This window comes from Pleuronectes platessa, chromosome 7 (assembly GCF_947347685.1).
Source record: "Pleuronectes platessa chromosome 7, fPlePla1.1, whole genome shotgun sequence".
Taxonomy (NCBI): domain Eukaryota; kingdom Metazoa; phylum Chordata; class Actinopteri; order Pleuronectiformes; family Pleuronectidae; genus Pleuronectes; species Pleuronectes platessa.
The window spans coordinates 13,789,020-13,816,315 of record NC_070632.1 but is presented as its reverse complement, the minus strand read 5'-3'; the positions used below and the strand labels follow the sequence as shown (position 1 = coordinate 13,816,315).

At 42.2% G+C, this 27,296-nt stretch overlaps 1 protein-coding gene across 3 annotated transcripts in view; it reads left to right on the top strand.

Moving 5' to 3' along the window:
* LOC128445132 (FERM domain-containing protein 5) overlaps positions 1 to 22,778 on the top strand; it is a 59,787-nt gene extending 37,009 nt beyond the window's left edge. The window contains exons 2-14 of one of the 3 annotated variants that reach the window (XM_053427930.1): positions 6,852 to 6,956; positions 8,427 to 8,469; positions 8,993 to 9,071; positions 11,702 to 11,799; positions 12,564 to 12,687; positions 13,927 to 14,014; positions 14,158 to 14,246; positions 14,900 to 14,963; positions 15,079 to 15,170; positions 16,390 to 16,464; positions 17,450 to 17,518; positions 17,712 to 17,818; positions 22,050 to 22,778. In XM_053427930.1, the coding sequence (XP_053283905.1) occupies positions 6,852 to 6,956; positions 8,427 to 8,469; positions 8,993 to 9,071; positions 11,702 to 11,799; positions 12,564 to 12,687; positions 13,927 to 14,014; positions 14,158 to 14,246; positions 14,900 to 14,963; positions 15,079 to 15,170; positions 16,390 to 16,464; positions 17,450 to 17,518; positions 17,712 to 17,818; positions 22,050 to 22,636 (1,620 nt within the window). In that variant the 3' untranslated portion in view covers positions 22,637 to 22,778. Of the gene's footprint in view, positions 1 to 6,851; positions 6,957 to 8,426; positions 8,470 to 8,992; positions 9,072 to 11,701; positions 11,800 to 12,563; positions 12,688 to 13,926; positions 14,015 to 14,157; positions 14,247 to 14,899; positions 14,964 to 15,078; positions 15,171 to 16,389; positions 16,465 to 17,449; positions 17,519 to 17,711; positions 17,819 to 22,049 lie in introns of those variants that run through there. The other 2 variants (XM_053427931.1, XM_053427933.1) reach the window with 2 other exon arrangements.
* Positions 22,779 to 27,296: the final 4,518 nt, after the last annotated feature.

Sequence of the window (27,296 nt, the reverse complement as noted above, 5' to 3'; positions counted from 1 at the left end):
CCACCAGAGCTGTGCAAATGCCAAAGAAATTAAGTATTGTTTGTATGCTAATCCTAAGCATGACACCAATTGTGCCGCTCAATTTGTGTTGGGGATATTTGTCACACTTTTTAGCAAGAAAACCTTACTGCTGTGCAGACAGGGAGCAATTCCAAGCTCACTGGGAATATATATTGTAACCAGAGATGTGGAGAGTAAAATATAATGATTTAAATACATATTCAGGCCGGTAACTACTGCACTTTTTGTGTGATATTCTTGGTTGTGGTGGTATATTTTGAAACAGTTGTATCCCCAATTATGAGCTGTATGTGCAGCTGAGAGATGTGACAGGAAAACTATCAGCTGCAGTAAAATCCATCAGTGGTGTGTTGAAGGACTAATGACTCAGAAAAAATAATCATTAAGAAACGTGTTTGTTTCCTTGCGCCTGCAGGAACGCCAAGAATAATTTTGTCTCGTGTCACAAACTCTCCATCAAACACAGATCTAGGGCCACTTTTCAGGTGGTGAGGTTACATCCTGTCTGTGACCCTGCAGTATCTATGTAGTGTTCTGCAACATCTGTTCCTGAATCACAGTGAAGGCTGAGTGACACAGAGCAATCACAGGATTAAGTGCAACCAATGAACGACAACCATATTCAGCTGGAATTTGACACAAGATGTCTTAAAAATGTGTTAATCACCGCGTGCACCCTGTGCTGCCACCTGCAGGTTCACATTTGTAATCTTCAAGAAACTGTTTTGAACTAATGGTTGTTGGGGGAAAAAGGTAGCACAATCCTGTCAGCCTGTACATTGTGTTTAGTGCCAATTGCAGAATGATAGCACACTAAAAAACCTAAAATGCAGAAGGCTTCTCTGAGATTGAGACATTGAGATTTGTCCGTGCGACATAAAATGAAGACAGCCACAAGGGGGCGGTTAGGTGTTTTGGCTTCACCTTTTGAAGCTGTTGTCCATATCTATATACAGTCTATGGTAAACCCACAGTAGATTGTGTTTCTTGAGTTGCAAAAAGGTTTGGATCCCAAAGCAGTTACAGCAGATTTGCTGCTGTAACTTAAGTAAATCATTAACTCCGGTTACAATCATGATTTGTAACAGTAGACACTTTGAGCTGTTGGACGTATCAGAGCTTTTACCTCTGCTAGCTTTAACAATGTTTAGAAAAATGCATTAAAAGCTCCCTGGAGGCAAACTGCTGCCACCATTAATGTCACACATCCTGTGAAACAGCTTGTGTTTTGCAGCTTTTCATGATTTCATCACACAGTTTTATAATTATCACTATTAATGAGACTAATTTCCCTTTTTCCCTTCCTGTAATTACTCTGCAACCTGTTTCCTAAAGCACGAGGAGACAAAGCCATCCACCAAACTCCCATAAGGGTATTATGCTTTCTATCCTCTTATCACATATTGGATGAATTAAAGATAAACCCCGCTCCCAAATTATAAGAGTGTTCCTATCTCGCTCGAGGAATTAGACTAGAAGACACAAGTTGGCCTCATTTTGCTAAATCAATTCTTTCACTGCTTTTATTTGTGATAATACTGGTCAAATTATGCTGATTTGTTAAGAGCCCTGCCAACCGAGCCGAACAGGGTTACAGCTCAACATATCAATTATGAATCATTTTTCAGAGATCATGAGGAGATGCCTTGGCATTCAGCTGGGTGGAACATTCCTCTCTCATAGAGTCCTCTTTAATCAAGCTTTAAAAGCAATTATCCATATCACTCGCTATCAGCAGCTCTCTGTTGTTTCACCTATTCTCTTGATTCCACACATTTCTGGGGCAACTCCTCACATCCTCTTTTGTGTTTTGTTGACCCACTTTTCTTCCACCTGGTCAGAGTAAACTCAGGATGTCAAGATACCAGAAGTTTGGTCGTCGATACCCGCGATATTAATTTGGTATCAAGAATCAAGTGCAAGTCAATATTATTGCCAGTGCCCTACATGTACCACAATGACTACTGTAGTAATAAGGTACATGAATGACAGCTACAATTATTGTAAATACATAGATTCTATTTAAACACCTGTTTGGCAGCTAACAAGCAGCTAATGTGTGCACTTGACATGACAGCTCCCTAAAAGTGAAGCCAAATCGTCTTGATTGCCTCCTGGTGGCTGGCTGCAGTATATCTCATTAACCAGGTTCCCTCCTTGTTATTGAAAGGGACATAGACCAAACTAAAAGTACCACAAGTCTACAGCCAAGCAAGCTCCGAGGCTCTAGGCTTTATATAAAGCTGGACAATATCTTGAAATGCTCCCTGGTGGCTGGCTGCAGTATATGTCATAAACCTGCCTCCTGTAAGCAGATGGGACAAATTATATCATGAAAGCACATGTCGAATAGATTTTTCTCAAAGATGGTTTCTGTCATATCATGTCGTTCTTATCAGAATGATGCTTGTTCAATGGCTAAAGTAGGTTTATGCTATGTAGTCGGAGAGTTAACGTAATGCTTGAATGATACAGACCATGGTTTCATCTTTTGTACTTAAAGAAACAGACTTGATTCCACAGTGTTTAAAACTGGAAAGAAAGCTTCATATAAGAGAAAGTGGGTTGGTCTTTGTGTATCTCTGGGTCTCCGCTGAAGTGGCAGGGTCAGGACTCGAGCTCTCCGCCTCTCGGTCAGGTAACAGAATCAATCTGACACTTTAACCAGCCGATCGCTCAGCCTCCTGGGACAAAAGACAGAAATCTGCTTGTGAAACCAAATAAATCACCTCAGGGCTCCTGGTACCTTCAGCTTTACACCACTGCTCACAATACTCACACAAACAGTCGCACGCACACAGTCACACACACACAGTCGTCGACATGTTTCCACTCCTCTCACTATAAAGTGATACAATCTTTTATTAATGGTCTGTGCCCCTGCGTTGACATAGAGACCATTTTAATGATTCATCTGAAAGGAAAGTGCCCATTGTAGACTGGGGGCACTTAAGGAAATAAGATTGTGCTGTTTTCAGTTAGAGACCCATCAGAAAGAGGCTTTGTGTCTTTTCTTAGATCAGATTATTATCAGGAATCTTATAATAGAGTCAGATACACTTTTCCTTTTGGGAGCATACCAGGAAGCAGAGTGTCACTGAATTCAATCATGGGTGGAACAAATCAAACATTAGTAGTAGTGTTTAGATTTACTGAGGTGGTTAGAAACTATTTCAAGCAAAGATGACAAATCATTTGCAAATACATGATTATTACATTTATCAGAAACATTTAAATAACAGGGACATTTAGCTGTCGGTGACTTTCCACTGAAGTCCATCCACATAACAATTTATTCTATTGTTTGCTCACAGTTTATGAATGAGGTTTTTGTATGGAGTTTCTTTTTTCCAATCTATATTCAAGAGCATGGTCTTTCATTTTGACTGTAGGACTTTACGGCCAGATTTTGTTAGGCTCTCACTCCAGATCCCCCTGCTTGTGCCGTATACCTATTTTTTTGATAGGAAGGTGATAGAAACAGAAATCACTGAAGGATTGAATCAACAAATACAACACGGGAGGATAAATGCTGTGACACCAGGTCACTCCACTGTTTTCAAACTCTTTCCAACACAGGTAAAACCAACACAACCTTTAGTAAATCTGTTGAGGCTCCTGCACAGCTATATTAAGATTCCAATCCAGACGAGTAAAAGCTTCATTAGTATAAATTAGAAATTTCAAGACATCCTTTCTCTCGTGCAATCACCTCGATCTCGTAATTAGAAAGTCTGGTTGGAGGATAATGCAGCTGTGCTCAATGTGGGGCTGAGACGGAGGTGGGGGGGAAACAAAGAGCGAGAAAAGAGGGAGGGAGGGAGGGAGGAGGGAGGGAGAGCTGTTGAATACTAACAAACTTGCTCTTTCCATGCAACAAAAGAACAGATGTCCTTTCTAACTCGGTGTGTCCTCTCCATACAGAAAGCAGTTTTTCTTTATTTGTGCTGGGCTTTGTTGCTTCCTTCAGGCGCTCCTGATAGCAGGTTTCTCTGCCGAGTGATTAAAACAAAAGATGAGTCATGCGTTAATATTACACCTACAAACATTTATATTTTTGGGCCTTTATTGTGCTACTTCTGTATTTTAAGTGCAGACTCAACAGGATTATTTACATGCCTATAATATGACATGTTTACATCTCTCAGTACATGGCTTTCTCTAGATATCCAGCTGGGGTAATCAAGTTTTATTGATTGCCTGTCTTGATTATGTGATTATGTAAACCAGGTTTTCTCTTATGACGAAAATAATGAAAGACCTGTTTGCTCGAACAATCTTATGAAATTATCATCATGGAATCTGCAGTTTTAACATTCACTCTGAAAGGTTCCTTTATTTTTGTGTGTATAATGTTTTTGGTCCTTACAAATACAAACGTGCGTCTTCTCTCACACCGCAGAGACCCTTGCTTCTCCATTGTATCATGTGTCTTAGTTATCGAATTGGTCAGTAATGTTACAACAAGAGAGGTTTTTCAAAGTGACAGTGGAGAGCCCCGGTGAAGCCCCCGTGTCTCGCCACAGAAAGGGTCAGTTATATCCAGTAGCACAGCTCGTATTGGCATCGGGTCACAAGAGTCTCGTCAGTTAGGTGACAAGCCCGGTGTCGACACTCCTTTGTCCTAATGAAGGGCCTGTTATCTGCGGACAGAGTAATGACATGGAGGAGAGTGCTGCTCCTGACACTTTCACTGCCGACACAGGTCAGAGGAGCAGAGGGAGTGAGTGAGGGAGCGGGGAAGGAGGAGCGACCTCCTCATGAGTCATTATGAGGGTTGAGACCTCAGCGGCCGGTCAGACTGCAGCCAGCTTGTCATTGAGTGCTGGATGCTGATTTGACATTTGAATACCTTATTATTTTGAGGAACTTTTGTTTCAGGCTTTTGTCCATAAGAGTTTACCATTTAACAAGTTAATATAGGCGGTGTAACACAAATGTATTAAATGTACAAGTTATTGAATTCAAACTATATTTACAGAAAATATCTCCAAACGAGAAGTAAAATCTGTATTCCTAAAGGTTTCTGTAACCAATCTGGACGTGAGAGTTCCGATTTCTTAAACCTGCAATGTTTTTGTTGTTCTTTGTTAACGAAACAGATAGAAGATGTCGCTCACTTTATTATCGTTCATTTACCAGCTCACAACTGCACAGCAACACTCGCTGGTAGCAGACTCTCAGAAGCATAACGCGGAACAGCACAGCCGGCAAAAACAGGCCAGCGTTCCCGCTTCGACTTCCTGCTGGCACACATAACCCCCTCCAATCAGGAGCGTGCATTCTGACTATGCTACTTGCGCTATCCTGATTGGTCGAGAACACACAGGCTTAACAGGAATAGCTTTTTCCTAGCTCCTCATGAACATAACTTCTATTACCTCTGTTTTGGTCTCCACCAAGTCGAGAGGAAATATATCTGGCTCTTTAGAATGCCGCAATATATTCATAGATTAAATCATTAACATCGTCTGTTTGCTGAAAAATAAAAGAAAAAAAGGTATAAAAAACTGATGATAATTATATAATGTATGGTCTATATATTTACAAATGTATCTAAAAATTTGCAATACTATTTTCATGTAATACAACGATGCTTTGTCAGTTGCCTCCAAATGAGCAGTGTGACTTCAGGGCGTTTGTGAACTGTCGGCGCTGATGAGCCTTTCGTGCTGTTCATAAAAAAAGATACCAAAATCCCCATTGAGAGGAGTGTGTGATATGTCATCTTGGCATGACATCTCCGTGGCGTGGGGTGACAGTGACTGGGGCCCAGTGATTAATGTTTGCTGTCTTCCTCTCTCCCGCTTTCTACCTTCATCACGTTTTATTCTCTCCAGGATGCTTAAATGTCCCAGACAGCAGAGATTTACACTTTTAAATTAAACTGTGTTGAGGAGTAAAACGTCCCAAAAAACATGTCAGTTTATAGTAGCCAATTCTGTGAATTTAATTAGCTAAAAATATAATATTTGCATCTTTGCAGTTTCTAGATATAATCATACATTACGAGAGCTAACTCTTGTTTCTATCTCTTCATAGTGACCGACACTGATTTGCAATGAGGCTCCTCTGTCTCTTTATTTGCTCATTTGGGCTCACAGCGGTAATCCATTCAATTGCAATCATTACCTTTAATCTCAATACGTAAATTATACCTGCATCCGTCATAGGTGTATAAAACTCATATAGAAGGGGAGAAACAGATTTTGCTGAAGAGCAACTTTTCATTTGTGTCTGTTCTGTCGTCTGTTGCCAGGAGGGAATTCTGTGGGATGTTTCAGAGAGAATTTTCTGTCACTGTTGGATTACTCCAAAAAATATTTTCCATTTTGATCCAGATTTTCAGGAGCCAGGATATTCAGCTGTGTTATTCGGTTGTACAGTGTTCAGGATGCTCTAAGATATAGATGTGTTTCTGTCTGAGTGGATGATGCCCAGGTTTCTCTCTGTGCTTCGAAATACTGTGTCGTGAGGTGGAAGCTTCCTCGTGAGTTACAGAAATACAGAGTTTTAACAAAACCCCAGTGAGATATGAGCATATTTATACCATCGTCTCTTTGGGCTCTACTTTTATCTGAGGATGGGGTTTATTCCAGACTCTTCAAATGGCTCTGGCTCTCGTGTATTTATATTGGATGAATCTGAGATATCTGTGGCAGGGTTTAAAAAAAAATCTCAAGCACACTCTGCCGGCAGGAATTATTTATCATGTTGAAACTTAGGACATTGCCCATTTCTTTGTTGGATCTTTTTTTGGCCACACACGCAAATATTGTTTTTTGTTGTCGTGCTTTCTAAATTCCTGCTTCTCCTCTCTTCTGTTGCAGCGTGACGCAAAGGGACAGTATCTGCTTGACCTCATCTGCCACCACCTCAACTTGCTGGAGAAAGACTATTTTGGCATCAGATATGTGGATCCGGACAAGCAGCGGGTACGTGACTACGCTGCAGTATGTGTGAGCAAGGCGGAGGCGGTTTGTGTGCATTTGTATCATTTATAGCTTTCTTAATAATGTATTTTTTAAAGTCTATGTATCATATCTATTCAAAAGTACACAAAATCATCCAGCTCCATGTGTCAGCATCTGAGTCGCCACTGATTAAAAGTGTGTTGAAATGTATTCCAGGTGCATAATTAAAAGGGAGGCTACAACTTTACAGTACCGGGGAATTTGCTGTGTCTAAATGAATAGTTTTAAATTAAATTAGTTATGGTTTTTGCTGTCTTGATTCCGAAATCAATACCACTCAGCACACGGACAGGGAGAAAGAATTTAAATTACTGTCTGTCAGTAAATTACCTGCCTGCCTTTGCTCTCACTGCGCATGGCTGCAGTCTTCAGCTGGAGAAGTGTCCACTGTTGATGCAGAGTCTCTACGTGTTCCTGTGTTTTTTGGGGCCATAGCTTTGACGAGAGGACAAATAGTGGGATGTAGAGGTTGCATTTTTTTCATAGTGCAGCCTGCTCTTGCTAGCTTTTCCAGATTTGACAACCCTCGTTTTAAACCATACACTGGATATTGAACTATTGCTTTATTGAACGGCAGTTAGGCTCATTAACAATCAGGCAGTTCCTACTTGTGTTATAAATCAAGTTATAATCATTTATACAACACTGAATCTGCTGCATTTTCCTTTTAAAAATGTGGTTCAAGGGAAACTCAGAGTGACTCCATATGAATGCGATTGTTCGGCTCGAACCATATAAAGATGCTTGGATATACTAAAAAATGGATCATATCCGATTGAGTTGAGGAATGAGGGTGAGACTGTGGGTCCAGAGTGAAAAGTTGTGTTCCCCATCGTCTCTTATTCACGCCGCCTCTCAGAGTGACGGTTGTTCCATCAGGCCTCGGCCGCTGCGAGGCATGTCGGAGCACTGCTTGATTCATGAAGTATTCACATGTTTGCAGATCATGTTGATGTCCTGCAGACAAGAACCAAGTCCTGAGGATGCTGCATTTCCTGCAACGTCACTCAGAAGGACTATTTTGGTGGTTGTTGCTGTGGGTGGGTTGGGTTGGCGGAAAGGTAACGCGGTAGAGTGATGGAGGGAGAAATGCGCTCCCGGAGAGGGAGAGTGAAGATGGTGAATCTGGCTGCAGAGGCAGGCAACAGCAGCAGGAGCCTGGTGTTTAGTCGCAACCTGTATTTTTAATCAGCCTCCCTGTTCTGACAGTGTCTCAAGAGACTCTCAAAGAGCTGTTTGAATATATATTCGCCTGGAATCTTTGATTGTATTACAAAAACCTAGTTTGCATATTCAAAGCAGCTTTAACATTTTGCAGCACTCGAAGAGTATTGTTGTAAAACCGTGTGTGGCAACCGATATTTAAAGTGTAAGGTGATTTATTTTTGATGATATTTTATTATTGTCATTTCTGTTTTTCTTTTAATGCAGCACTGGTTGGAGGTCACAAAATCAATCGCAAAGCAAATGAAATGTGAGTATATTTTTTAATTGATTTTTATTTGATATTAATCTTGAAAATAGACCATTGAATTTGTATTCCTTAACATGAGGTCTGGAATGATATTGGCGATAGATAGACATGATATTAAAATCAATAAGATATACTGTGGATTTAAAAAAAAAAAAACGTTTTCTTTTTGTAACAATAAAAATCATCAGCATATATGAAATCAAAATATGCCGCTTGTGATACATCAGCACTTTAATGGGGGGATATTACTTGCATTTAATATAATTATGCATGGTTGTTAGTTGCAATCCATTCTAAAATACATAGGAAACAAACAACATGGAAGACAAGAATAGAAATAGCAGGCGACTGATCAAGACAGACAAGTTGCTGCCCCTATAAAATCTTTCTTTATTCGTTAATAGAACAGTTCACGAGAAAAGATTTGCCTTTATCTGGGTCTTTGAACGGTTGTTCTTTCTTCCTCTGTCTCCCGCTGAGGGTTTGATGTGTTACTTAAATGTTTGGTGTTTGTTTCTTGCAGCTCAGCCTCCGTTCACCATGTGTCTGAGACTCAAGTTCTACCCTCCTAATCCCGCTGCTCTGAAGGAGGAGATCACTCGGTATGACGTCCTGTTGTTTCACTGACTTCAAATGAGCTGATAAAGGCTCTTTTTCTTTCTGTAGATTATACATTTGACCTTTTGTTTCACTTTAACGCTGAAGAAAAGTCAGTTTGTTAATGAAGAGACTGAAGACCTGTGAAGAGCATCTGTGCTTTCTTTTGGTTCTTTGGTGTTTTCCCTGATTTCTCAGGAGACCATTCATGGATCTAGATGAAAAAAACCGGCACATCTAGGGAAGTGGTAGCTTTGATTGTATGAAATTTGGTGTAGCTTGATTAAATATAAGCAAACTGTTGGGCCTTTGCAGAGGTATGCGCTCATTCTAGGTTTTCTCTGGTGCTGATGATGCACTGACATTTTTAGCCGGAGAAAACATGTCTCTTTCTAAAATATTATTTATGAGCCTTCATAATTAAAGAGTACTTAACTGTCTCAAACATTATGATAAATAATACACAGTTTGCACGAGGAGCTGTGAAACATGAGGGATGTCAAAGCCTTCGCTAGCAGGTTGGTCTCCAGAATAAAATGAGTACAACGTCAAAGGCAACAACATGTAAGGTTTCTGTGTTTAAATCCTCAGATTTCTTTCATCTCACTAACTCTGAAATAAGAGCCCCGCCGTAATATTTAGGTAAAAGCGACAATGACAGGGAAGAGCTATGAATTTACACTGCCTGAGAGTAGCCAGCTGGTGGATGAGTGCATGTCCAATTTTCTGATGTATGCATCAGTGACTGAGGGGACAGTGGGGGGTCCTCTCTGTCTCTGAAGTGTAATGACTGATGAATGAATGATGTAATGTACACCACATGTAGAGGGCACGTAATGAACAGAAGAGACAGGAGGAGATGGGGGGCAAAGGGCGCTGATTGTGAGTGGCGAGGAAGAGGAGGGAGAATAAAAGGCTGGAGTGGGGGAGGCACAGGAGGGAGTGATACAACATGATGATGAGAGTGGAGAGAGGTGGAGACCACAGAAGGAGGGGTTAGGGTAATCAGTCACATATGGGGCTCAGGCAGTGAGTGCTCCTCCGCTATCATGCTGGGTTGGGATTGTCTGGACAGTAGTTTTAATGCCATATAAGAATTGTATTACTATTATTATGTGTATGTGTAATGTACGCACCGAAATAGGACAAAAACTGGCAAAGACATTGTTTCCCAGTCAATGTGACGGTGCAGCTAAATGGAACTCGGCCATCTCTCTTTTTAATATGCCTCCGCACCAGCGACTGCCACTAGCCTGAAACCATTAGGTTCTGGGGCTGCCCATCTGTCCAATTCATGAACACAATATCTCAAGAACATCTTCAGGGAATTTTCTTAAATCTGGCACAAATTTTCCATTTTCACTGATTACAATTGAGGTGGTGAAAGGGCAAGAACGCTGCGACCTTGTTAACGTGATACCTCAGAATCACTTACAGGGAATCCTCTGTTCTTTTAACGTAAGAATGAACTGATTAGAATTTATTAGTCAAGGTCTTGTGAACGCAACAGTTCAGAAACAGCTCAAGGGGATTTCTTTCAATTTGGTAAAAATGTTCACTCCGATTCGAAAATGGCTGATTAGCTGTGCATGGTCCAAGGTCAAAGGTCACCATGGGCTCACTGAATGTGTTTCTGACCCCTTGAACATATCTCAAATCGGCCTTTATGGAATTTCTTAAAATTTTGATGTCTTGTTACTTGGATTCAAGGGTTTACTGGTTCAATTCAGCGGTCACAGTGACCTCATAAAAAATATAAACAGTTCACTGGTTGACGGAGGCATACAAGTACCAGCTGTTAATACAAATTTTTTTTTACATTTTACACATTTACATTGAAGGTTATCTGAGAATGCTCTCTATGCCCTGAGGAAAATCTAGGAGCTACTTCAAGCGCTAATCAGCTATGTGCTCTTATTACTGTTGTATAGACTTTTAATGCAGTTAAACCATCAACAGCCATCAGAACGCCAAAATGACTTGAATTATAACTCATTTATTCACCACGCCATCAAATGGGTTTGTTCAACCCACTGCAGAGCAACACAGGAAATGTAAGCAGCTCTTTAATGCAATGGCTCCATACAGGAAGTGTTATTAGCTTTTGTGGAAATTGCCCAGAGGGAGATGAATGTGGACTTCCTGTTATGGGTTGAGTAAAGGTGGCTTTCAATAATCCCAATGTCCTCCCCTCCAGCAATAATAATAATAATAATATGATAATAATGACTATGATCCTTATTATCAGCACCGTTCTGCCGTTTGCTTCGGATGCTGTCTCAGAGGGGTGATTGGTTGGATGGGCTGGAAACTAGGCTGGAGGCTTTAAGAGAAGAACAGCGTCAGTAGCAGCTCTTCCCTCGGGGCCTCCCTACCCTTATTTCCCCCCCGAACAAAACCCTAATTTCAGTAGAATCAAAAAGAAATATTCAAACCCTGCCGCCCCCCCACAGGGAACCTGAACTCCACAGCCTTTGAGGTTTTATCAGATTTGTGGTTTCCTGCTCTATCTTTCTCTTATTGTATTTGTCCTTCTTGGTCCCTTCACTAAGAAATGTAACCGAAATGTATGAGTATGTATGAATAACAGACTCGTCAGACTGTCATTCGTGATGTTTGTCCTCTCCCCTTGTAGATATCTTGTCTTCCTGCAAATCAAGAGAGACCTCTACCACGGTCGGCTCCTGTGTAAAACCTCGGATGCGGCCATGCTTGCTGCACACATCCTTCAAGGTAATTGGAGGTGACAGATGGAAATGATGTACACCACTCTCTGCTCTGACCACCTCGTGCCTTGTCGTTACCGTGCCGATAGACACAGTCAAGCAAATAGATTTTGATGTGGGAAGAAGCTGAATTAGGTGAAACGAGGCAAATGTACAACACTGATCAGAGGGTATATTCCTGCAGGGGTTCTAATTTGTCCTGCTATAAGAAAAGAAATAGGGAATGCATCATTGGATGAGATTGTTCACACTGATACTGACTCTGAAACTGGTACAAAGTAAAAGGTTATTCTGTACTTTGCATGATTATTGGCTCAATGGCCTGTTTGCGCTAAATAAGCAAGAAATCCTGCTCGGTGAGAAAATCTTTTGAAGCCGTTATCTGGCATCTTATCATCTTCCTCCCACCACACACACACACACACACACACACAAGCGCACACACACGCAAGCACACAAATATAGACCTTAGCAAATACAACACACACAAGGAGTGGTGGCTCTGCGAACATCACAGGGAGCACAGTGTTTGAGGGGAGGCAGGTCGTCTGGAGGAGGGGCTGATGAATTAAAGATGGGCTGCTTGGTCAGCTCCTCCTTCCAGGGAGAAAATCTGCTTCAGGGTCATTCGAGGCAGTGCAGTGTGGCATGAAGGGAACACAAATAATCTTCACTGGCAGAGGCACCAAAAAGACCCCAAAAAGTCGTTATGACATCAGCTTTCTCTTTTATCTGCTTTTAATGTCTTTTTCTCTCTGTTCCTTCCTCCAGCTGAGATCGGTAACTATGACCCTGGCAAACATCCTGAAGGTTACAGCTCCAAATTCCACTTTTTCCCCAAACACTCGGAGAAGCTGGAGCGCCGGATCGCAGACCTACACAAGACGGAGCTGATGTGAGGGTCACCATCAATCTCTCTCTGTTTCCACATACCTGCAGAACAACAAGGCTTCCTGTGGCATATATGTAATTACCTGCAGTAATGAGGTTCCATTGGGTCGGGCCAAGCAGATCACTGTCGGTTATTTGAGCAGATATAAGATCAATTCTTCTCCGCCGTTCACTTGGATAACGCATTCAGAGTCACAGAGTTACCTGTGTTGGGTTGTGACCTTGGTTTGAACTTGGAGAGCAGCAGAACACGATGCTGAAAGAGATCAGATAGAGCAGGACACAAACACTCAGCGACAGTAGGTGAGCTTATGAAGCGTTTCTCTCACGCTGATCCTTCTAACTCCTTCCAAATTATTCTTAATGGCACTAAAATAAGTTTCTTATCCAAATAATATTTAGAAAATTCCGATCTTTCTTTCCCCCCCCCTCGATTTTCTCGACTACAACTCATCTGATCGAACTTGAGAGCTTTATATCTGAGGCAGGAAGTGTGAAGGGCAAGTCAAGCCAAGGTTATTTGTATAGTACATTCTATAATAGGCACCATGACTAGTTGAAAAGGTAACATAAGACAATCTAAAAATAATAATTTAAGTAAAAATAAAATAACAAGATAAATGAAACAGAATAAATACAAGTCAACTTTAAAGTTCAGTTAATTTTTATAAAATGTATTGCAACCAGTGCAAAAGTGTCCTATACATAAATCCCAGCACCCCCCTTCCTCGTCCTCCAACCCCCAACAGTTCCCCCCAGCAACCCACCACAGGGTCTGTTCCCAAGGACTGCTCAACCCTCACCAAGCTAAAGGTGTAACATAGTGACCCTCTGTTCATGAACAAGGGAGTTTGTCTTTTCTTTGCTCTCCAGCACCAAGTCCAGTTATGATGCTTTGGAGGAAGAATGATAATCAGCATGAGACTCTGCTGCCCACTAGTGGTCAATGTCCTCCTCACCATCAAGTCAACACTGCAGCTTTATGCAGAGTTACTGCACATTGTTAAAGTTGAAACAAACAAAACGTACTTTTCTGAATATCTTCCTATATTTTCTTTGATTTATCTATTGTTAAAAGTCTGATTTGTTTTGTGATAACGTCTGTCTGCCTCTTTTAGTCTATTCTAAATTATTGTGACATGTTATTGGAAATTAAATGTGTGTGTGTGTGTGTCTCTGAAATCGTATCTGTTTGAGTTTAACCCTGACACAGATGTTGTGTTGTTTTGTCGCACTCCCTCAGTGGACAGTCACCTGAAACATCAGAGCGGAACTTCCTGCAGAAAGCCCAGATGCTGGAGACATATGGTGTTGATCCGCATCCGTGCAAGGTCTCACAAGCACCGCTGTTCAATATTTACACATCTCATACGCATTTCTGTTCAACTTCAAATGCTCTTACTGGATGTGAAGTGCCGTGCATGCTAAAACATATGTCTGACTCGTGCTCCACTTGTTTTTTTTGGATTTCCAGGACGTGTCTGGGAACCCGGCGTTCCTCGCCTTCACGCCGTTTGGTTTTGTGGTGCTTCAGGGAAACAAGCAAGTCCACTTTCTCAAATGGTGAGCGAAATATGAAGCTTCCTCTTGTGCCTCAAGTCTTTGCAGGATTTGAATAGACAAATTCTGCGCTGCTGGATTTATAGCTGATCTGACATTTGTGCTCTGTATGCAGGGTGTTGAAACAGCATGTGCTCTACAGCTGGTTGCACAGTCACAGTTAACAAAGCTCTGCCATCTGCCTCTACCTGTGACAAGAGCCGGGGAGCAATGTGTGCACATATGGCTAATTACAGCAAGTAGATTAACAGAGATACTTCAGGACAATAGCTTGATGTATAAGAGGTTGAACTCTCAGTAAACACTGATTTGAAATCAGCAAGAAGCTTATTTTCCGTACTGAAAATGTAGATGTAATGTTTTTCTGTCTGTTCCCTTTTAACTGAGAAGGTTACAGTTACATAATGACGACAGACATACTGTGTGTTCCATATTTCTTAGGCCTTTGTTTGTTTAGCCTTCGGCGGCGCTCAGGTTTCTCCCATTCTACGTTTCCCCGTCTGCAGGGAATATTATCGTTATGTGTTTTGTCAGCCTAATGTTGAGGTCCGGGGTTGTTTATGTGATCCCAAAGTGGTTGTCATGAATATTTAAAGAGGCTGCGGCTCTCTGTTTCCGCTCGCTGCATGTTTAACCGTTGCTCCTTCCCCGGACAGGGACGAGGTGACCAAACTGAAGTTCGAGGGCAAGACGTTTCACATACATGCCAACCAGAAGGAGGTGAGAGCATGGCTTGTTGGATGTGCAGATAAGAGTCTAAGTTCTAATGATGTGGGATTTTTTCTGCCTCTGTTTATTATATTTTCCTGCACACTCTCTTATTTTCAACGTGCAGGACAAACAGATCATCCTGACATACTTCGCACCCACTCCGGAGGCATGCAAGCACCTTTGGAAATGCGGAGTGGAGCACCAAGCTTTCTACAAGTGAGTCCACACATCTTCTTTATTGAATTCCACTGTTTCCCTTTCTCTGCTTACGGCCGTGATTTAGTTGCTTCGAGTGCCGCGGTCGGGGGGGGGGTTACGGCCAAGGTGCCTCTGCGTCCTTACAGGCCCTTGTTCACTCAGAGTTGTTTGTCAGCGGGAAAATGTGGTGCGAGCCGCTGCTGACCTTTATCGAGCTAGAGTGCGGTGGCACGAGACTGCAGGCACTTCACCGCTCCTCCTGAGATACAGCTCCCCTGTGTCAGCCATGAATAATAGCATGGCTCCCCCTCTGCTCACCCCTGGCTCAGGAAAGGTGATAAAAAAAAATAAAAAAAAGCACAAGCAGTGTGAGTACAGTGTGAGGACAGAGGGCGGGAGTGGTGAGGTAATGACAGCTCAGGTGATGAAGGGTGTGTGGGGGGGGTTGGCAGATGGAGAGAGGGGCCATCACAAGGTCAGAGCTTAGCACAGGAATTGATGGAGCTAATGCGATATGACCTTTCGATGACTCTCTGAAGTGGCAGACGGATAAAAGATTGTTATCAACCTTCCACTTCTTAAGATCTGGCTGTAAGAAGGAGTCTGGGGGACGACGGAGAGAGAGAGAGGACATGTGATCGTGGGTTTCAGAGACACACGCATCGTTTGAAAGGAACATAAAGCATCAATTATTAATGTCTCACTTACTATCACAATATAAACATATTGAATACTGTATGGAGCAGATGCAGAGCCTATAGTACAAAGAGGGGACATGAGTTATTTAATAGCAGGTTTTTTAAATGCTCTTTTCCTCTTCGTTGTAGAAATATAATTAACTCTGCCCTTTGTTTGTAAGCAAAATTACGCAAAAACTAGTCAGATTCCCACGGGGTGGAAGGAAGTGGGATGTGGTTCATTTATATTGCGGATCTAGATCAGGTGATGGACCCACCATTTGTTTAATGGATCTTGATGAAAAAATACATTTTTGCATATTTAGGGATGAGAAATTTGGTGCAGCTTGATTGAATTTCAGGGGACTGTTGGACCTTGGCGGAGGGAGGCTCTCTACTATTCTAGTTTGTACAGTATTGATGCCTCAGCAGTGTGATCGTAGTAGGAGCATGTTCTTACAAGAATGACTGGGAAGTAGTTTATTTTCATTCTAGATGTTTTCTTCCCATTTTTCTCGTTTCAATACAACTTAGTTTGATTGTCTTTTCTTGTTTTGCAGGCTTGAGAAGTCCAGTCAGGTTCGGACGGTGTCCAGCAGCAACCTGTTCTTCAAGGGCAGCCGTTTCCGTTACAGGTAGAGTACACGACAGAGGCGTTGTGACTGATGACAGGGAGGGGAGGACAGAAACATCCCCCAGCTGGAAGTGCAGAGGGAGGTGTTCCCAGAGGATCTGACCTCCTGGCCTTCTGTGCTTCAACCTCAGCCCACGTATGCCCAGTGGATAGAACTGACTCCTCACAAGATAGAGGACAGAATGAAGGGGACTCAAACGTAACATATTTTCTCAACCACCCTAAGTGGTATATGGTGTTTAGATCTGACATTTTTGCTGCAACCTTTAATCGAGGGCGGTGAAGTTTTTTTTATATTTACAGAGGAACTACTTAAAACCAAAGAAAGGCATAGCGTAAATCTCAAAATATCAGAAGATATTTAATTATTTTTATTTTTTTATTTCTTTTATAGTGGTTTTTATAATATTAAATATAAAATACTTATATCATAATATATATTTATTTGAACAGAAACAACTCAAATCTAGACTTCATCTGCATTGCATGGGCCACTAGATGCAAAAACTAGTGTGCATAGCTAAAAGGAAAATTACTACTGGGAAAATATTTCTAGTTTTGTTGAACTGCCCCTTTGAAAGGAAAATATTAATATTCAGACAAACTTAGAGGAAAAAATTGTATTTTTCTATGAAAATATCTGGTAGTATTCATGCAAATCAATCACCAGCCGAGTCAGTTAAATGTTGAGTTTACTGTCAAAGAGCAAGTCATTGTTCATTGTTTTGATATTTTTGCCTGCAAGTATGTATTTGCATGTGCTTGGGTGTGTGTAAGTTTGTGTGTGTGTATGTGTGTGTGTGTCACTGGGTAATTCTGTCATGATGCTCAAGCACTGTATTCATCCACTACAGTGATTGCTGTCAAGGCATTGGGGGACAGCAAGTTGTCTGGTTATGTAAGTGTTTGTGTGTGTGTTTCGTGTGTGTGTGTGTGTGTGTGTGTGTGAAACTCATCCTGAGCATCGTCTCTGTGCTTTATAACAGTGGACGAGTGGCTAAAGAGGTGATGGAGCAGAGTGCCAAAATCAAACGCGAACCTCCAGAAATACACAGGTAGAGTCAGGAGAGGTCAGAGAACTCTCGATTCGATTTCTGTTGCATTTTCCTCCTTTTGGCATCAAGCTACCGCAGGTGTCTTAATATCAACAGCACCTACTCGCTACAGTTACAGTTACCTCCACTCGGGGGTGGTCTTCTATGTGCGCTGACTGTTTTGTTGCATGTATGTGTGTGTTTGTCTCTGCAGGGCTGGCCTCGTGCCCAGCAGGAGTTGCCCATCCATCACCCACGGGCCTCGCCTCACCAGTGTGCCGCGCACGCGTCGGAGAGCTGTGCACATATCTATCATGGAGGGTAAGCTCCTAACTCACGCTTGAGCGAGCAATAGATCTCATGGTGGCCGTCAGTGTGTGTGTGTGTGTGTGTGTGTGTGTGTATGGGGGGGAGGGGTAGCTTTTACAAGATGTTAATTTGTCCTTTAGAGGCCGTACAGTCAGTATGGTGTTGTTTCCATGTCAACCTCGTCCACTGAAACAAGTCGTTCACATTGCTACACAAGAGGCACTTGTGATTTGCCCTTTCCAGATCATCTCGTAAATAGTAGGTTGCTGCAGCAGTAACCCACGGTGAAGAGGAGGATGTTGTGGACCAGTATACATTCTTCAGTGGCCTCTTTGATAACACTGTGAAGTTAGAGCAGAAAATCCACAAACAACAAAGCAGATCAAAGGCACAACGTCCTCATAAAATGAACTCATTCAGTGTCCAAAAGCCTGTCCTACAGACGCTCTACAGCTCCTTCATCTAGAGCATTTTGTCTTTTTCCTTCATCTGCTGGTTTCTGTCCCTCAATGTCAAAAACCGAACAGAGCCCCTGCACCAAATCACTGGAGTGTTCCTGTCCTCTCTTTATGAGCGGTTCAGGGCTCAGGCCCATGAGGACATTATGAGGGACACCAGCCATGTTCTCCACACCCAGTTCCACATGCTCCCTATCGAGCAGCGTCTTTACCTCCTCAGGCGCTTAACCAACCAGCACAGAAGGAATCCGCTGGGTGAACGAGGCGTTCAAGGACAATTCTGTGTTCCACCTAGAGCTTGAGATATAAATTAAGGAAAAAACAAAAACTTAGTCTAAAATGCCATGTGGACTATTTAATTAAATTAAATGTATTTATTATAACATGGCCGTAACCAAATTGCCTTAGGTATTTATAAAGTTGTATTGTGTTGTATTCAGTGTTGCCATAGTTACTTTGAAAAAGTAACTTAGTTACTTTACAAGTTACTTGATTTTAAAAGTAACTAAGTTAGATTACAAATTACTTGATTTTAAAAGTAACTAAGTTAGATTACAAGTTACTTTATTAGTTACATTCAGCAGCTGCCGACAACACCCCTGCCGCCTCAACATAAAAATGACAACCGGTCTTGCCAACACTAACTTTATTAGACACCGCCGGAAACGTCGAGGCGTGCCGCACACCGAGCCTCCGGCGGCGTGGAGAGGAGGGTGACGGGGCGACTGCTCCCCCAGCCGCAGGACGTGCCCAGCGGGTTAACCACAAATACCGAAATAGTAACGCAAGGTGACTTGGACAAGTAATTTTAATCTGATTACTGGTTTGGAAATAGTAACGCTCGATTACTCGTTACTGAAAAAAGTGGTCAGATTAGAGTAACGCGTTACTAAGTAGCGCGTTACCGGCATCACTGGTTGTATTGTATCACTGTTTGACACCTTATTTCCCGTGGATCAGAAGGTTAAGTCCCTTTTGTGAGAACTGTTCTCCTTCCTGAGAAAACACCCGTATGCACACACACACACACAGACACACACACACACACACACACACACTCAAACACAAGCTGTAACTGGAGCCATTTGGCTCACTTACTGCTTTCACCATTGGTGGGACATGTCGCAGGTGTGTGCGTCACTCAGGCTGCTCCACTTGGATGCAGGCTTTCAGAGCTGTGTGTGTGTGTGTGTGTGTGATTTTCCACAAGTGTTGGTGAGAGTTGTACAGATTCAGGAGCAGCTTAAGTCACTTACAACACGGCCCCCTGCAGGCTACTGGTCCAGAACAGTTGGCGTCAGTGCCTCTGTCTGTGAGACCGTCCCCCATGGTCCTGCAGGTCTACAATAGAGCTGTACTGTATGGATTCAGGGTCTTTAGCTGTGGGTTCAGCCATGAGAGCTTCCCACCCCCGGTGTGTGCTGACCTGGTGTCTTACAGTGGTATTAATACCCCAGCTCAATATAGCCTGGGCCTTCTATTCCATGTATGTCTGTAGTCTGGGTGGGGTCAAAACCAGGCCAGACCAATGCTGGTGATTGTAGCACTGCTGCAGAACTCCCACTGTTTCACCTCACACTCCGCGCCGCTATCCGCTACCGAGGCAGACAGTCTGCAGACTGTGGCCTGGACTCCGGGACAGGGGACCGTAACACTAGGATAAACACACGTGAATGCTGCAGCCATGGTGAAGTGTCTGATCCGCATCACCACTCGGGTGAACGTCCACCTGCGTATGATCAACCACTGCTACCGGGATGTACAAGTTCGCGTGCTCAGCCTGGGGCCTCGCATGCTGGGCAAGGCCCTGGGCGTCCTGCCCCTGTACCCTGCCCTGATGGGGCAGCAGGAGTCGGCCAGCGTCACCCCTCTCCCTGGCACTCCGCTGCCCTGTGTTCAGCCCAGCCAACCTCCAGGTAAACTCCTCATGGACTCTGGGCCGGCCGGACGTGTGCTTCACATGGTGCCGCTCGCCTCCTCTGTTTTAAATCAGTCTCTGGCTCACTGCTCATGTTGGCAGTGAGGGAAGGACTCTGTCGAGAGTAGCAGCAACGTTTGATACCAACCAGTAAAACGTATTTCAAATGTTGTTGTGTGTTTATGTAGTGTATGAATTTATAGGCTTTCAAAACATAGGCTATAAAAATGGGATATTCAACATAAAACGTACTGTTTGCCTTTCTCACTGCGGCAGATCAACACTGAGCAAAGATGGCTGCTGACACTCACTAAACCTTTATGCCTCCTTTTCACTTGACAGTAGAGGCTTAACACTCTGGACGTAATCTGTGCTGCTCGATTCCAATTTCTTCTTTTTTTTTTAAATGTCCCTTTCAGTGATTTGCTTCCTCATCAAAAGCTGGATTTGAATCCCGTCTCTTTATAGTGAAGGTGTAATGTTGCTGCTTTGACGTTGGGCAGAATGTGATATCGTCAGCAAAGGCTCATCTCCTCTGACATGTACACTCACTGTAGAGTGGCTCTCATGTGCTGGTACTTCCCCTTCAGAATGAACGCTGCCGTTGTACAGTAACAGCGCTGTATTTTGGGAATGCTTTGATGCCTTGTTGACTGTTTGTAGGGAGAGTTCATCAATATGGAAAACCAACAATCAACTGACACAGATTGTACCTCTTCTACTGAAGTGGCTGCTGATCCCCTTTACTAGATAATGAAGATACTGCTCTACCTTTTTATAGAGATATTGAATCTTTATATATCTTGGATCAGTTTAAACATATAACTTGATTTTGAATGCTTTTACTTTCATGAACCATCATTTATACATTTATAAACATTTAACCTACATTTTCCTTCCTCACAATATCAGATTACATTTACTGTATCGTGGTGTCTCACTCCATATAGTAGGTCAAATATGAATTTAGTTCCTTTTCAGTTTGGATTGATTTGTTTAGAAAAGATGATTGTTTGAGTTTTCTCTGTTTTTTAAGGATACATTCATCAAATCACTCATATCAGCTGAAATAGTCCTTTGTCCTTTGCTTTGAGTTTGCTCTTCATCCAGCGAAACAAAAAGTTTTTAAATGAGTCATGAGCATGAGACTCGTGTCTGGTGATGGATTTTAAAATATGTAAACTTATCCTTTAGTCTAAGAATAATCCTTGTGGTTGTATTTATATTTGACGGCAGTGAGGCTCCGTTAACACTATTAAGCTTCCTCAAACGAGCTTTTAAACCCAATCGTGTACATGGAAATATCTTTTGACATCAACAATTTTATTTTGATGCAACAGTGTTTAAAATAATTAATTAGTAATAGCAACAATATAGAGGAGGAAGACACAGCAGCAATTATAACTGAAACAATACTCGAATGAAAAACATAAATAACATTGGACTGAAAAGGACAACTAACTAGCAGCACTGATGGACTGTAACCTCTTCAACATGCCGAGAGATTAGGGCTCAGGGTCTTTGGTGAAAAGGATGTTGAACATCTTATCAGGGTGTACGATCTAGTTCCTTGATATTTTCCTCAAATATACTTTTGAGATATTCTTCACTCTAGGGCTGTTGAGAAAGATCCTTACTTCCTGTGTAATTTGTGTCATGAGGATTCATCACACTCTGGGGACATGACCAGGTTTCAGCTCTTCAGTTTGAGACAGTGTGTCTGTGGACAAACGGCTTGAAAGACGTCTCAGCCGTTTAGAACCTGATCTACAGTATGCTGTGTTTCTCATGCTATAAAATATGCATTAATATTTCTTTCTTCCTCCCTGTTTCCCCTCTCCTCTTCCTCTCTGAACACGTCCCCAAGGTCTGGAGTCCTTGCGTGACAGTGCCCACTCCACACCGGTGCGTTCAGTGTCTCACTGTGAATCGTTCATGCCACGCTCCGGGAGCCAGGCCACGGATCGCAGTGACGGCACAGCAGTGATCTCGGACGATGCCTACAGCCCCTCCAGCAGCGTCCTGCCCACCCCGGTGGCCGAACACAGCATGGACCCGGCTGTCTCGCGCCAGATCAACGGGGCCCCCTGCAGCATCGAAGAGGAGAAGGAGTCAGAGGCGGGCAAAGCCAAGCGCGGGGATGGGGGTGATTTTGGTGCGGACGGTAAATCCGCACAGGAGGGTGCAGGGGGGGACTCGACCCTCACCGAGGTGGAACAGGTGAATAAGTTTGTCTTAAGTGTCCTCCGTTTGCTGCTTGTGACCATTGGACTCCTCTTTGTCTTGCTCCTCCTCCTCATCATCCTCACCGAGTCAGACCTTGACGTAGCATTTTTACGTGACATCCGCAAGACCCCCGAGTTTGAGCAGTTCCATTACGAATATTTTTGTCCCCTCAGGCGGTGGTTTGCCTGCAAGCTCCGCTGGGTGGGCGGGTTGCTCATTAACAATTGAGGGGGAGGTCGTAGCGTTCGTAAGCCCGTTCGGGGGTCTGAGGAGACGTTAGGACCCCGGAGGGATGGAGGAGGGCGGCTTCGTCCCAACCATGAACCCTGCTTCTCCCATCGTCCTCCTGCAGACATACAGCTTGGACCACTCCTGCTAAAAGACCAGGCCTGTGTCTCTCTCCCCCTCCTCCACTTTAAGTTACTCCCCTCCTCAACACCCAACCACCACCTACTCGTTTCGCTTCTTTTATCCGTTTTCTTTTTTTTCTACCAAGCCAGGGGACATATTTTTTTTTGCATATTTTTTTTTATTTTATTTCAAGTCATTTCAGGTATTTTTATTTTTTCAAATAACATAAATGAAAAAAATGTAAACTGAAACTAAAGAACTGAAGGATTTTGAACCGTCCTCTTTACAGGAACTGGAGAAGTTGTCACAATGGATGAGCGTTGCCTTGAGTTATTATTTATTGCTGTCAAACGTGTAACTTCATTAGAAAAGGAGAAGAGATGACGAGGTGATTGAGGAAGTTGTCATGAAGAGATGGAAGGGAGGGTTAGGTTAGAGTCGATATGCTGCTGTGATTTATATGTGAGGAAGAGTAATGATAAAAGCTTCTGATACTGATCCATCCCCATCAGACAAACAGCAGGAAAAACAAAATAGGAATAAAAGTGAAGGTTGGTGAAACAGGGAAGAGTCGGGGTGATTAACAAATGCCTTTTCGAGGGGGTGTCGAAGACTGTTTTCAGTTTTGAATTTTGTGGATTGTTTTAAGACACAATTACACTTCAGTATCTTAGCGTGTACAAAGTGAACTGGTGAAGATCAACTTTTTTTTTCTAACGTTTTCTAAGGATATGGTCGAATAAAACCAGTACCAATAGTGTTATGTGACACAGTCGTTTCAGATGAGGTTACACATGTTCGATGAAGAGCAAAGATTCACTGGCACCAGTAGAGTCATAGACTAGATAGATGGTTTAAATAATGAAGAACTTTTGAAATGTCCTCATTTGTCTTTCTGTTTATTTCTCCGATTTAATTTGATTTGCATTTTCTCATCAAGTTGAAATTCAATGAATTTCAATGATTTCTTTGTATGGAGAGTTAATGATTTATTTTGATTTCATATCAACCATGCTCTTAGGTTAATGTATTATACTATATTATTATTATAACTAGAATAAGAGTAACGATGTACTTTTTGTACAAATTAGTTTGTTTCCTAATATATATTGAAGTTTTCCATGTATATTTTAACAGAACTGAAATGTTATTTTGTTATTGAAGATTAAATTATACTTTTTTTAGCACTGTGTTTCAAGTAAGGTCAAAAGAGTTCATGGAAATGAGGAAGGGGTTTTATCCAGATCCACTGATAACAACTCTCATCCCTCCACCAGCAATGACCCGGTTTTAAACATGTATTTTTACAGTATAACTTAAGGAGATATCATTATACCACATATGCCAATATACCAAATAACCCCAAATCCCATTTTCACTTTTCATAACTTCAACATTTCTAACTGTACTTTAAGAGTTTGTAGAGGTGACATGAGCCTGACCAGAGACAGAGTCTGCAGCAAAGAATAAAAACCTCCCACTTAAAATTCAGTACATTTTTAGAATTCATTATAATTATAATTCTAAAGTGTATTTAAATAGTTAAAACTAGAGCTGAAGCTGATTAATTGATTGATTATTGATTGAGCATTAACTTACATTTATTTTGACAAATTCTGGGAGTTAAAATGTTTGTTTCCATGACATAATCCAAACAATTATTCGATGATCTGAAACTTGGCAGATTCGTTGATGAATGAAACTCTAAACATTTGTTTCTAACTTGTAAGTAACAAGTTAGAGATGAAAAGATTTAATGAGACTAGAAAAGTAACATTTTTGGTGAAGGAAACATTTTAAATATAGTTAATTTATTCCCTTGATTTTTCTATACCACCAGCAAAAATGAAAGCAGATATCAATATGTTTATAATAACCTATATTTAGAAATAATATCTGTGTTTTGATTGGTCGGTCAGGCTCTGGATTTGTTAGCCTCGTAGTTCCAGGGGGCAGTTACTGCTCCAGGCTGCTGGATCCTGGGTTAAAATCAGTTTTTTTGTGTTTCGTGTTTACCTCCTGTACCGAGTGCAAGCTGTTAAGTGTAGATGTGTTTGTAAGAAGGAATGGAAATCGAGGTGACGTCCAGGCAGAGAAGAGTAACAAAAAAAATTCAAATTTCCATATTTTGCTATGAAAGGAGGAGGAAAGGTGGAAAGGGGTGAAAATGTAAGCGAGGACTGAGAGAAATGAGACGATCAGTCTGCTTCTGTGAAAGTGGCATTTTAAAAAGCGTGTGTGGTGACTCACCACTCTAATGGCTGCATTGGGTTGCTTGTCTTGCTTGTTTTTAGTCTATTTCAAACCCCACACCCCGACTGCACCAGCACCTGCAGCTGCTGCACTGATGCAGCCCCGACGGTGCTATAACTACTTCTGTATCTGCTCCTGTGTAATCCGAGCCTGTCAGTCCTCGGCTACAGTCGTAGCCCTGACCACAGAGCAGCGTGCACTTTGGCGTTGGCTGGATCCACCCCACTGGCTCCTTCACAAACCATCATTATCTGCTGTGGAGGGGACCGGAAACATCTGACCATAAGAGCAGAGCTGGAAGGCCACCAGTCATATGTCTGAGCTTATTTATTACAAATAAACTTGGAATCTATTATCGCAGATGCAATGATAAAGCACAGCTCTCCTAACAAGGAGTGAGTCAGTGACTCTTTTTTTGTGTGTACATTCATAATAAATATTTATTACTTCTTTTACTGACATAAAGGTCAACGTGACTTGGCCGGTGCAGCCAGGCCGAGTTGTTAGCAGGACGTCTTGTAAAGGTCAGTGTGCAGAGGTGTTTCTCATCCATCAGGACAGGTTTACACATCAGCCTTATGTAGCTTCTCTGAACATGCAACAGTTTCTAAAGACAAAGGCAGCGTTATTCAAGGAGCAATAATCCGCTGTGAGAGCAAAAAGATGTGATGTTAAGTGTTTGAAAATCCAATGGTGAATTCCTGTGTCTTGAAAACCACTTTTACCAAATTGCTGTACTCTTAACAACCATGTGACCACTGAGACACTTAGTTACAGCTGCGTTCAGTCATGACATTTTATAAAAATCCTTTTTCCCCTTGGAGACGTCTCGTGTGGGTGTTTGTTTCCTTTACCTCGTTCAGTGACAGATTGTTCCCTCCCCTCCCGTGCCTGGATCCTGACAGTTTTTACCAAAGTGGCAAGGATGAAGGAACGGAGACCGAAAAGACACAAACGTCCAATGTCCACTGTCCAACACGCAGCTCTGCTCCTCACATCTCCCAGGCCGAGAGAGAGAGACGGGGAAACTGTGTTCATCTCTGTCTGAATCTGTGACGGACACTTCATTCACAATTCATTTAGGCTTCAGTTGCTGAGTCATGTTTACATGTTTTCTTTTACTTCACGGGAGATGAATTCAGGTTGGGCCACGTGTGAACTGACAATCGAGTTTGAATGTCATCCATGGTTTATATAATAAATCCCTCCGTCCCCCTGAAAAGCAATAATGAAGGTACAGCCGTGCAAAAACCTGCGTTCATTTGAAGATGAAGCCCTGACACTTGTCTGTAGAATCAAAACAAAAGGGGATGGAGTCAATAACAAAAACACCTGCATGGTAAAATGTTACTCCTGAAAACAAACAAGCAACAAGTCCAGTGTTTGTTTCAGAGGCAGCGTTGCCAGATGGGAAATGTTGAAGTATTGAACCAGACGCTAAAAGTTATCTTAAGTTGAGGGAAATGATCGAACACGAGTCAAACGATAACAATAGATAAATACTAAATAAATAATGCTTTCATAAAACACATACATGTTGAGATGAACAAGTGTTTGCTGGAGAGATGTGTAAAGAACAGGCAGATGCATGATTCTCATTCACAGACTTGGATTGAATCGCCTATTTTCCAGCCCCAACACCATCATTAAAAGATGGAATTATCGTACTTCTGCTGACAGAGGGTTATTTTTTAGGTTTTCTGTTGTGGAGATATTTCACTGGACTGCACCTTACTGTGAGGTGTTCTTGTTATTTTGTCCCCTCCCTGTTGTGATCCATACTTTCAGGTTTCGTGAAAGAATGTGACATAATTAGGACTTAAGTTTCATTGGCTGTCCTTCAAACTTCATGAATGTGAATTACTAAACCAATCTGGACGATCAAAACTCAAGGTTTACACAATTGGCTCCTTGAATCTGGTTTCTGGCACTAGTCTGTCATATTAAAGTGGATGTTTGATGCACCGAGGGGTTCATGATAAGAGAGGACATCTTGGATCTGCCTTCTTCCAGCTCCCAGTAGAGAAACCCCTCACACAACCGTACACACTCTACTCAGTGTATAAGCATATTCATGTCTGGTGGTGTGTCGTTCTATCCTGGGATTGAAGATTGCTCTTTAATTACGTTTCAAATACATATACACACATATATAAATCCATGTGCCAAATCCAGCTCTTGTTCAGTCTGATCCATTCCGAATCCATTTGTACTGTAGGTAACCTTCTGTGCAAGTCAGTATGATATATTGTTTCTCACCAATAGTCTCCTGTAACTGGTGCCA